Source organism: Triturus cristatus, chromosome 1_2 (assembly GCF_964204655.1).
Source record: "Triturus cristatus chromosome 1_2, aTriCri1.1, whole genome shotgun sequence".
NCBI lineage: Eukaryota > Metazoa > Chordata > Amphibia > Caudata > Salamandridae > Triturus > Triturus cristatus.
In genome coordinates, this window is record NC_140580.1 from 338,145,727 (window position 1) to 338,158,761 (window position 13,035).

Sequence of the window (13,035 nt, forward strand, 5' to 3'; positions counted from 1 at the left end):
CATACCACTAACCAATTAGAAGCTCATACAAAGTACCTAAACCTATGTATCAATCCGCCCCTATCTATTAGTGACAGGACAAAGTAAGGAGTGGACATGAGTCACTGTAGCATTACGTAACTTAATTTCTCTAAAATAAACTCGTAAAGAATCACGCTAAGCAAGCGCAAACGCAAAGCTGCAAACAAGTAAGATTAGTAGTAGCGCAGAAGAGCACCTGTGTCATAATCACAGAAGACTTTTAAACATTATTAACCTGGAATGTATTGCAAGCAGCAACATTCTATCTGGTTGGAAGGAAAAAAAGATATTCGCAATATATAACATAGAGCAGAAGAACAGACACAAAGTTGTAATAATTAAATAGGTACTCACCAAGCCCCGGGACCTCCACTCCTAGCAGGTCCAGCAGGTCCTGCTCACGGTCCAGGATGTCGGACCACCGGTGCGTCAGCTGTGCCTGGGTGCGCCGGACCCCAGAGATGCGAGACACTGCCCGGCGCACCTTCCCCCACCGCTGCCGACGCTCCCGGAGGCCGTACCCGGACCCAGGCCTGCCACCTGCTGCCAGGGTTGAGGGGAGGTGGCGCTGCACAAAGAAAATTAGTGCAGCCAACTCCGCCTCCCCAAATAAGGCCCGTGCATGCACCCCTTGTGGGCGCCGCCTTCCGCAAGGAAGGCGGTCGCGGCTCTGGCTGCGCCGGCGAACAGCCCTGCCCTTGGACATGGTTCTGGGGACGGGGCGGGAAAGAAAAGGTAAAATAAATAAAGGAGTAAAGGAAATAAATAGCAGGCAATACAAAGAGAAAAAGTAGCTAAAAAACAAAAAAAAGGTACACAAAAACCAAAAATATAGAGGCAGGAAAATAGTTAGAGAAATAATAAGTAATAAAGATCCGAAAAAAGTGGCTATAAACAAAGGATTGAAAAGATTTAGGGAGGATTGAAAATCAGGCCCCAGAACCATGCAATAGAGTGGAAAACAAGATGGCCGCGCCCGTTGCGACCACGTGGGCAAGTTCGCGCGATATTTTCTCCCTGAGCAAGCAAAAAGCAACGCGATCAAGTAAAAGCGATCGCGAACAGGAAATATCGACCGCGAACATGCATTGCGCGACCCGGAACAGGAAGTAAACAACGCCAGAGGGCGGGACAAGTGAAAACAAGATGGCCGCGCCCATGAGCGACCGCATGGGTAAGTTGGCGACCCGCGAACACGCAAAAAATACCGCGAACAGGCGGCAAAAAACTTCCGCATCTTCGCGATATTTCCGGCGTGTTTGCGGAGATTTTCTGCAATCTCGCGATAATTTGCGGAGGTTAATTCCGCAAATTCCGCCCACCCCTATCGATGAAGAGAGATGAGCCAAAGTCCCTCTATGATGTATATATTTATGTTTTCATATGTATCATTGTATTCAGTACATGAAGGTTGCGAAACAGCTGAAGCTGTCTATGCCACAAGTAATGGAGTGTTTGAACATAAAGTCGTTTTTATGCTTTGCAAGTCTAATACTTCCTTAAAGTGATCACAAATCAAAACTTGTTGACAATGATAAAAAGTAAATCAAGCCAACAGAGAAGATTCAATAAACATGGTACATATGGATCAGTATTAGTGGGCATGATCAATATTCTTTTTTAAAACCTTCTTTTCCGAATCTCACTGTGATTTATCAATACATTTTCTCTTTGTGTTACACTCGACTTCAGTGACACCCTTTATTATGATGTCATCAGGATTAAGGTAATGTGGCAACACTTCGTGAGATTCAGGGTCAAAGGTCATGTGAAGTCACTTTCTACAATGTTATTGAGGTCAAAGGGTATGTGGAGACATGTCAACTACCCCAGGCAATTTGGTGAATCCACATCCATGCTCCACACTTTGCCACTCAAGAATGTAAGCAAAGTTTCCTGCTACTGAGATGGGTTACTAAATCTGCCCTTTTTATAATCATCACAACCACTATGATTCTTTGAATCTTGCAATAAGCAAAGTTGCAAGTCTTCAGACTTTGCAACTTTTCAAACACCTACTTGTAACCTACATATCCTTCAAACACCTACATATAACCGCAGTTGATGTGCAAAAGGAAATTAATGGGATGGAGTGGCCTTTTCTTCAAGTGGTCCTGAAGGGAACTGGCTTGGATTATGCAAATTCAGATACAGTTTAATTAATAGATGGGAACATTAGAGCACATATTACAGTCAAGCGCCACTTGTGCTCTATATTTTTTTTGTTATGAAGCATTAATTCAAGAAATACCCATAGTTCCAGTTCCATAAATATTGCCTCAAACTTTTCCAAGCTCAGATTCTGAGTGCCTACCGAAACTGAAACCCGCTTAGAGAAATTGGGCTGTTGGTTGAGGGGCCTGTAACCCTGCTCAAGCAACAGCCACAATGCTTGTCAGTGTGAGTGACAAAAATTCACTAAATTAACCTGTGCTTCACCCTCTGATAGCTTGGCACAAAAGCAGTAAGGCTTAACTTAGAATCAATGTGTAAAGTATATGCAGCACTTAAACAGTAGAAAAGTGAAAACACAACGCAAGAAAAAATCCCACACCACTTTAAATAAAAATAGAGTATATTTTAATAAATTATTTGACACCAAAATTTTTGTAACATTTAAAGTGTAAAATAGCACCTAAAAGATCAAAGCGTCAACTGTGGACATCTAGCCACACAAGAACGAGGAAAAGTTGAAAGTAATGGCACTTGGCGATGGAGCGTGGTTCGGACACTTGAAGTGAAGTGGAAGCGGTCTTCAACTACCTTCGGACTTAGATGAATTTTGAAAAAAATGTCTGAGAAGGTCAAATTCAGCAGAACAAGGCAGCCCGCAGTGCCCAAGGAGGAGGCGTCATCTTCGGTGAGCCACTAAATGAGGGTACAGTGAAGATTTCTAAGTTCTGACTTAGTCTCTTTTTTGGAAGTCGAAAATCTCCAGTGGGATATATGTGCAGTCTATAGCTGACGAGGGCTCCATGAGACAAGATACCCCTTCTGCAAGCAGCCGCTTAATACGATTTGCTACTGAGGAGAAGAGCATAGTCGGAGCTACGGCGAAGTCAGGCCAACCAGTGATACACATTGGGAGATTGGCAAGCAGGTTGGTCCCTGTCTCTTCTTGGTTCATGTAGCATTTTTAGACAGAACATTTTCCAAGTCCCAAAATTTTAGTTATGGGCTATCTGGGCACCTTTAGCACCACTTCCAAGGGTCCAGGACCAGAGGGGCACCACCTGGAGGATCGGGCCTCACCTAGGCTGGTTTCAGGTGCAGGTTCAAGGTGGTTGGTGCTTTTTCTGTCCCTGTGGCTCTGATCAGGAAGGATGCTAGATAACTCTCCCTTTGAGTCACTCTGCAAGTCTTGGGTTAAATCAGGAAAGTGGGTGTCAAGCAGTAGGGCAGGCCTCTGAGGGCACGGTGCAGGCTTCAGGAAGCAAGGCAGTCCTCTTGGTGCATCAGAGCAATACTCTGAAGTCCACAGCAGGTTACAGGCAGCAGGTAGTTCTCTGAAAGTACTGCAGCAAGTCCAGAAGTGAACGGAAGAGTGGGCCTGAAAGTTCTACTTGTATACCTGAGCGCAGCTTGGAAGTGGAAGAAAGATCTAAAGAGTCTCCCCCACAGACATGTCTGGAATTTACTGACTCCCTGCCTGATGCTGGTCTGCCTGTGGGCACAATAGGCTAGTGTGAAATTCTTTATGTGAGAGCTGGGAAAGGGTCTTTGAAGTGCAAGTAGGACCCCATTATGCTTGGATGGGCCATCCTGCTAACACCCAGTCCCTCTATTGTTTAGTTGCCTGGGTGGAATATACAAAGGCCAGCTGCCAACTACACCTAGTCATGTGACCCAGAAATCAGGCTGCAGGCATCAAACGGTTCGGGCATGAGAATGCCATCATTGTAAAAGTGGCATTTTAAGAATTGTGTATTAAAATCCGGTTTCACCTTTAAAGATGATTTTAATTTACAATTTCTTATACAGTAAACGTAACATTTCTACCTGCTCCCAAATAAAAGTTATCACTTACTACATATAATAAGGTAGCCCAAGCTATGCTATGGGAGAGGTACACCTCACAGTAGTGAAAAACGAATTTGGGAGTTTTTCACTACCAGGACATGTAAAACTTAAAAGTACATGTCAATCTTTTTAAATGCAATGCACCCTGTCAGGTTGGCTTTTTAGGGCATACCTTAATGGTGACTTATATTTAATAAAAAGGACGTTATAGGCCTGCAAATGGGTTATTTTCGCAAAGTCGAATTGGCAGTTTGAAACTGCGCCCAGGCTGCAATGGCGGGTCTACTTAAGTGGATGGTACAATAGGTGCTGCAGGCCCATTAGAAGCATTTAGTTTACTAGCCCTGGCTATATAGTGTGCCACTTTGCATGGGATTTATAAGCACATTAAATATTATCAGCTGTAAGACAATTTTACTATGTTTAGGGAGTAAGCACAAGCACTTTATCACTGATTAGCAGTGGTAAAGTGAACAGAGTCCTAAGATCAACAGAAATTAATTCAGCAAAACAGGAGGGGAGAAAGCAAAATGCTTGGGAGTGACCCGGCAGAGCGGGCGAGGCTCAACACTCGCTAACGCCGAGCTTATCCTCATCATCAATAGCTCCAAATAAACCCATGTCCAGGAATGATCACTGACATGAACCTGTACAGATTTAAAGCACTATTGTTGTCAATGCAAATTCTTGCTTACAATGCACAATATCAAATAATCCAGACAGCCTGGTACCGGTTTTTGCTGTTTAGCAAAATAAAAACCCTCCAGGCAAAATGTACTAAAATGTTTTGTGGTCCTACTGCCTTCTTTTCAAACTCCTGCTTGATTGTTTAGGGCAGCCACTGCTCCTTTAAGCAACAGAGGTTCCAGTAAATAATGTCTCCATTCTGTGAATGCAAATGCAAGAATATACATCCGTTTGCAAAGAGACACAAACAAAATCATCCATCATGCATATTTACCCTTGTGTCTGCTTGAAAATGATGGGTTTTGCAATTGCAATTTATTTGTACATCAGTCACAGTACAACATTCCAGATGCATCGAAAAGTATCCAATATGCAAAAAACACTGGATGCTCGGTGACGTGGCCGTGGTACTTTGGGCTCTGTGTTCTCAATGTAGATTCCATTACACACTGAACTAACTCTAGTTCTATTCTACTTGGATTTCGGAAATGCACTATTTTCTGTTGCACATGCACCTCATCATCTTGAATGTGAAATTCAAGATGATGAGGTGAATGTGAAATTCAGATTGTCTTGTCTGGAGTCTAAATATGTGACCACATCATTGTCATGGAGATACATTGGTTTTTGCTGCAGGCTTGCCGAACTTCAACCTCATCTTCTATGCAGTAATAGCCCACATGGCAGAGTACCTGCACCCATATCACAGATAGGGCACACTGTAGTGGTCTGTACTGTGGCGCCTCATTAACTGGGTCCGAATGTTGAGGGATTGTGGATACTGAAGGGGCAAATGAAAAAGCAGGCACCGGTCAAGGAAATGCAGAAAAGACACCGTAGAATTATGAAATGTAGAGGAAAGTGAGCATGCAGTGCATGCTATGCTTGGTAGTAGGTGGAGGGGAACAGAGGGACGTAAATCTTCCAGGGTGAAGGACCAAGAAACATCTGAGCTAAAAACACTGATAAGGAAATTGCAAAGAGAAACTCCTAATATGTAGATGTAGAGAAACATGTAATTGGCCATGGAACTGTCTGTGTGCCACCATCTTAGCAGAATTACCCAGTGAAACAAGAAGGGGCCAAAAGCACAAGACCGCAATATCACTAATCCCCCATGCGAGGAGCAAGGACTAAGGGAGCAGGTCAAAATAAGACATCAATTTCACCCAGGAGAGTTGACCAAGTAGTCAAGATAATCTGTCAGGGATCCAAATCAAAGCTGCAAAGTGAGTTGTGCAACTTAGACCAATTTGGCACAATTCAGGAAGCTTAAAACTAAATCGAGGGGATGGAGGAGGCAATAATTGCGCTCTTGCAACCGGACGCCCTATGTGTCAACATGACCATAGAAATACTAGCATCAACTGAAAGTATCAACATGTGCCCTGGGAGCCTAAGCCAGATATTAGTTTCTCGATATTTGTGTAGGTCGATGTTATAGGGGTTGATATTGAATCAGTGAACCCCCTACATGTGAATTCTTCATAGCTTCAAGGAGGTAGGTAGGCTGACCAAAGAGCTGCTCATTTAAGCTAGCAGTAACAATGCCAATCAGTCTGGCATTGTCCACCAGCCTTTAGGATTCGTCAATGCATGTTTGGAATTTTCTTGATCTTGCAAATTGTTATTGTTGGAGAAGCTTCTGGCCCTCACCAATCTAAAAATAAAACAGTGATTAAAGGCAGAAATGTTTTTGTTCTCAAAAAGCACACATTTAGGGGATCTGCTTTGTGTGGATGTACTCCTTGTGAAAGGACAGAAAATTGTCGGTCGCATTGAAGTTCTCCTATGACTGCAGAGGGCTGAACCATTCCATGCTGTATGCTGTGGTGGCTAGAAGTAAAATGTGATTGACACGATAACCAATGAATGAGTAGTGCTGGCTGAAAGCCATTACGAATAAGTAAAACAAATATTTTTAGTAACATCAAAGGTCTTGGCTAACATCAGGTCTAATAAAATAAGGCACACCAATTTGTATTTAAAGTGGAAACTCTATATTTGTATTCTTTTATTAATCTTGTTCTTTTTGCATTTTATATAAAACCTATCATTCTCACATGAACATTGTAAAACAGAAGTGAAAAGGTTGCAACTAGCTTCTTAAGTTCCACACAACTGTCCGTGCAAAAATATTTTAAGAATAAATTAAATGCAAATTTTCCTTTAAAAATGCATTTTGCTTGCATAGGCACAAGCACACCTCATCATTGATGAAGACCAACCACATCAACCTAATGATGAGGGGAAACTAACTGGTGCCTTCTCCAGGCCCAAACCATCTTCAAGGCTAACTTCATCTCCTAAAGGTTCCTCAGAAAAAGAACCTGGCAAAGAAACTAAATACTGCTAGGGATTACCACATGCCAGGAGTCAGGTCACCACCAGCCTGGAGACCAAAAGAAACAAGAGGGAAAAACCAGAACACATGCCTTCTCCATGTATGCACCGAGCCGAAAGTGGGAAAATGTACCCATCAACGTTAGAACTGTAGCATCTCTCCTGCAATTCAGGAAGAAAGTGAAGACCAATTTCTTCAAGTAAGCATTTTCCCTCAACACACTAGAGTTTGATCTGCCACACCAATGCATGTTTTCTTCTTTGAAATATTGTCCATGTTCAATGGTCTGTTGTTTCCCTGCTAAATTCCATCTATACAAGCAAGAGCACTTATATGCATATTGTTGGACTTGGTCCTTTTTGTCTAAAGTTCCCTTAACTTTTTTCCTTCCCCCTAGACCTTTTTTCTGACATAGTGTTGCCAGCGTAGATGCTTTGGGTACTTTGTCACTGCTGATCAGTGTCAAAGTGCAAGTGCTCTCTGTATAAAGTGTTATAATAATTGGTTGTCCATAATTGGTATGTTTGCCTTACTAGTACAGTCCCTAGTAAAGTGCACTTTATGTGCCATGGCTAGTAAAGCAAATGCTACTCATGGGTCTGCAGCGCTAATTTTGCCACCCACATAAGTAGCCCTCAAAAGAGAACTCAGGCCTGCCACTGCTGTGCCTGCGCATAGTTGCTAACTGCCATGTTGTGCTGGCAAGTGCTTGCCAGGCCTTACCCTTCCCTTTCCATGCACATCAGACACCACTATAGTGGGCCCAAGGTACCCCCCTAGGCAGGGTGCAGTGTCTGTGAAAGGTAGGACATGTACTGAGGTGTGTACCATGTCCTGAGTGAAATACTATCCATTTATTTTTTCACTGTTGCAAGACCATCTTGCCCATAGGACAGAATGGGGAAGGCTGTGTAAGATGGAAAGGTGATGTTTAGTGTGCTTGAGCTCACAATTTAATAACACATCTTGTGTGAAGGTGGTTTTTGAATTGTGTGTTTAGAAACCACGCTTTTAGAAGTGGGTGGTTTTTTTTTTGTTCGAACAATTCTGTGTGTCTCTGCCTGGTTGTGGATTGACTGTCTGGATTTGAAAGTGATAGGATCTGGGAAGGGTCTTGACCCAGGGGAGGGGGTAGGTGATACAGCAACAAACTGACCTGCATCTGGAGTGTAGGGGGGAGGAGTAGCCCCTGGAGGTGAAGAGGCCTGGGCTGCCGCCATAAAATAATGACTCCACCTTATGCTGAGTGATTGAGGAACCAGACCCCTGCTTCAAAGGAAGAAGGTGCCACTGGCAGGGAGACTTCAAGAAGTGATTTAGACAAGGGGTCAGTGCCCCCTGAACACAAAGACTTCAAAGGCATTGAGGTGTATAACTATGAAAGCTGAACCCCCTGAATGCTGGACTGATCAGGACTGAAAAGTATTGAAACTACTTTGTGGTCAAGAGAAACATCTGCCAAGGAAGAACAGCTGAAGAGACTGAAGAGAAGGACTCACCCTTGCTCTGTGTTCTGGGGCTGGCCTGCAGTTTGCTGATTTAACTAAGGAGATGCTAAGGGCCTTTGCTGTGTGCTGTGTCCCCCATCTTGAAAGGAATTTGCTGTGTGCTGTGTCCCGAAGTAACTTGTCCCAAAGGGCCCGAGGAGAGATAGCTCCCTGTTGTGGAAACTCAGGAACATCAAAGTTTCCAAGTGTGTCTCAGCGGCGCTGTGTGCATATGCTTTTTGCAGCCTGAGACCTTCGTAAGCATTGCCTGGGACTGTGTGACCCGAAACCCATCCAAGTCTCAGCGATGCTTTGTGCGTGTGCAGCCTGAGACTGCTGTGGGAGTCTGTGGTGCAGGTTGGAAAGTGCCCCGTGACTGCAGTGCCTCCGCAGCGTCATTCATCCTCGACGCTCTTGTGTAGCTGTTTGTGGCCCGAACCTCCATCATAACGGGGGCTGCGGATCAAGAACGCCGCCGCTGGCCCGAGCCACAACGTGCTGAAGGATTTTGTAAAGCTAAGGAAGTTGTGTGGTAATCGTGATCGTTGTTCGCAAAAGGAATCTGCCCAAGATCATCAGCAACGGAGAAGGCAGCGTCGCTACCTGTCCGGCTACAGCTTCGCCTTGCATCGGAGCTGCGTCGTCATCGGAAGCGCCCAGCTGGATGTCCGACGAGCGGGAAGAGAGAGAGAGAGCGAGGCAGTGCATCCCCCAGGTAAGGCTTGGACTCCGGTCGGGAGCCGCAAGCGTGTGTGGCCTGGAGAGGCGTGCAGGAGGAGTACAGGATTGCTCCCATCTCTCTCCCGCTGCATCGCGTTAGACGCGCTGAGTCTTCGAGCGGCCTGGACTTGCCCAGCAGCCCTGGGGCCGCCCTCGGACGTTTAGGACTGTTATCTGTGGTTGGGGCCTAGTGGTGTCCGCGCTAATCACGTTGATTGGCCTGGTATTATTCCGGCATTACGAACTGCCTTAATACTTGCATTAGGGATTGGATTATTCCTGCATTACGAACTGCCTCATTACGTGCATTGAGGATTAAATTATTATTCGCATTACAAACTGCCTTATTACTTGCATTAAGGAGTGCGTCATACTTGCATTACGAACTTCCTGATTACGTGCATTGAGGATTGCATTATTCTCGCATTACAAACTGCCTGGTTACGTACATTGAGGATTGCATTATTCTTGCATTACGAACTGCCTTATTACTTGCATTAAGGATTGTGTTATACTTGCATTACGAACTGCCTGTTTACGTGCATTGAGGATTGCATTATTCTTGCATTACGAACTGCCTGATTACTTGCATTGAGGATTGCATTATTCTTGCATTACGAACTGCATTAGTCTGATAATAGGAACTGCATAACATTGCATTAGGACTGCATTTGAACATCGTGAACTGCTCAATAATAACACAAGAACTTACAAGTGTTTGTTGGCCTAATAACCGGCAAAGTGATATATTACGAAATACGCATATGTTGGATTTATATTGTGTGGTCTTACCGTATTTTTCTTCTTGATAAAGATACCGCTATTTTCATAAATCAGTGTGGGGTCCATTTGTAGTGTTATAACTGTGTCACTGGGAGCGTGGTTTCAAATGCTTTACACATTGCCTTGAAGATAAGTCTGGCTGCTCGTGCCAAGCTACCAGGGGGTGAGCAGGGGTTATCAAAGAAGGTGTCCCTCCTTTCCCTGACTAGAAGCAAGGGTCCCTATTTGGAATAAGGCAACTGCATCAGCCCACTAGAGACCCCCAGTTATAACACATATGTAGTAAGACAAAAACAGGGATGAATGGAGGACAGAAACTTAAAAAACGTACATTTAATCCTAAGGTGTTTCATAATACGGAAGAAAAGTCGTAAATGCCCTGGCAGAACTATAGACACAAAAATCACAAACCCTCAGCTCATTGAACATGAAAACGCAACTAACAAGAGACTATCCTCAATACAATAACCAGAACATATCGTCAAAGGATGGCTCAGATTCTGACCTGTAATGTGAACTATAGGCGGGATGCAGGCTCCCACCCACACACCACTACTTTTCCTGGTGCTTCCATTCAGCCCAAGGCCTATGGACACGCGAAAGCCATGAGAATGTCAGGGGTCTCTTCTGCAGGGAGGGGGGCATCATTTTGAATTATGCCACTGATGGGAACTCCCTGACTCCTAAAATGAGACACGCCCTAACAGCCAAAAGTGCTAGGAGGCCATACATACTAACTCAGCCTGGACACTATACACATAACAAAACAATATAACGTAAATCAGAAGATTGAATGCAGTTACATAACTATGATAAGTCAACGGAATCATCAAACATCATAATCAAAGTCATGACGGACCGCATATCAGACCGCATATTTTTTTAGAAATGCAAGCTGGGCTTTCTGAAGAGAGTACCCGCCGCACTCCTAGCAACACTGACGTGGGGTGTCAGTAGAGCATACCTTAATGTAGATGTCCTTCGAGCCATGCGCAGGTACTATGAGGGCAAGTAGCACCGACAGTGTGATGTAGTTCAGGGCCGACATTTTCTCGAACGCCCACTCTCAATGTATGCCCTTGTATGTCCGTGGTGCGGCCCTCGTCGATGTTGTACGTCGTCTCTGTGTTCAGCTGATCCTCGTGCCTGGCTGGAGTCTCGAGCCGAGCCTCGTGCTTGGCTGAAGTCTCGAGCCTCGTGCCTGGCGTTTCTTGTATCGCGCGCTCCTTCTTTGAAAGACAGCTCTGTGCTTCCACCAAAGTCGGATGCGAACGGTTATAGCCAGGATGCTCTTACTTGGTAATGTATTAATCTGTACACTGACATAGGCAACATAGAGCTATCTCCTAAACAAATGGACATGGGTGTCATCGCCACCCGTATCAGTGCAGTATCTGCTGGGCGGGAATACTGGCTCTTCGATCCTTATCACTGGCGTGCCCGGAGGTACTGATGAGTGAGTGTCTCCAACAGGATACCCGCGGGCGAACAGCTGCCTGCCAAGACCGGCACAATAATGAGAGGATTGTATTTGGTGAAATGATAACAGATGCAGCACCAGAAACATACGGCGATGGAAGCAAACACTGGCAAAGCCAATAGGTCTGGCGAAGGTGGCCAGCCTTTTTGGCTTTTCAGTGCTGGTTTTGTTAGGTCTCGCCTGACCCAGCGCATGAGAGGGCTACAAAAAGTGCTACCAGGCCAGCCTAGAGCTACAGTGCATGTGCGCGGGCGCGCGCGCCGCGCTTTACCGCGATTACTTTCACTTTCGCGGCCGCACGGCCGCTTTGATTTTTGATCGTGATAGCCAATAGGTCTCGCTTTTGGGACCTTATAAGTTTTTAGTTATGCAACTGTTGCATGGTTAAACACTTATAAGGTCCCAAAGGCGACCTATTGGCTATGCCAATGCTTGTTTATTCATGGTTTTTGCTAAACTTTACTTTTGGGGAAGCTGCCAGGGTCACATCATCATAGACAAAAAGATTGTCTGAAAGCAAAAATATATTTTGGTCCCAATAAAGCACATATTGCTATCATAGCCCCTGGCATTTATGGGAATTACTTTGTGGGGGCATGTGCCCCTTGTGTAAAAGGCAGAATGCCGTCAATCCCAGTCCCCAATGGGTGCGATGTAATGGACAAAAGAAACATGTGAATGACACAATAAAATACCAATGGATCAAGAGGGCTATGTGAATGCCCTTATAAATTAATACGTTATAAATAGGATTTTTGTAAGATCAAAAGATCTAGGCTAATGCCAGACATAACAAGCTTACTTACTCCGTTTTCCCATCGGTTGTTTGTGAGAGACGACATACAGCTTAAATTATCAAAACAACGTATACATATATTAATTGAAACTATTTATAAAGCCAAGGCACATACATACCTCGAGCCCTATACATTTATAAGAGAAAAGAGAGGTGTCCGCTGGAACAGTAATCGAGTTGATTTAGCCACAAGTATGCAACCTATGCAAACTATGAAAGGCACAGTATTCTCTTCCTACACTTGCACCAATGAGAGGCCAAGTATAACATAAGCTTGATTAAGTTCCAAGATATTTTCAAAGAAATAAGCGAGCCAGAACGTCTGTGTAAATCATAAACAGGCGTCAGCGCCCCAATCCACTCCCATGCTCGTGTCGGGTGATGCCCAACGCTCAGTTACAATGGCAGCTTCCGGGCCAGAGTAACACGTGACCGACTGATCAGCCATAGCTGTGACACGCAAGTCAGACAAGGCCAGCATCCGATCACCCTACGGCCCATGTCTTCAACATCTCCTTAAAAGTCCAAACATGTTTTGATCTCAGAAACGGGGGCGCAATTCACAAACCAATGTGGGACAGCACAAAATGGTCCTCCGTGTGAATGTGTGCACCTTACACATGTTTGAAATATTTAGTATTCATAAAACTCCATTCAGAAATGCGTAGCGCTGTAGAGCCTGAATTATGCTTCATAT

The 13,035-nt window shown here is 44.6% G+C and overlaps 1 protein-coding gene across 1 annotated transcript in view; it reads right to left on the reverse strand.

Annotated features, from left to right (window-relative positions):
• LOC146867279 (guanylate cyclase activator 2B-like) overlaps nt 1–11,427 on the reverse strand; it is a 77,534-nt gene extending 66,107 nt beyond the window's left edge. Inside the window, exon 1 of the mRNA XM_085614881.1 lies at nt 11,027–11,427. Within this exon, the coding sequence (XP_085471007.1) occupies nt 11,027–11,110 (84 nt within the window). The 5' untranslated portion in view covers nt 11,111–11,427. The remainder of the gene's footprint in view (nt 1–11,026) is intronic.
• Between the last annotated feature and the right edge of the window lie 1,608 nt (nt 11,428–13,035).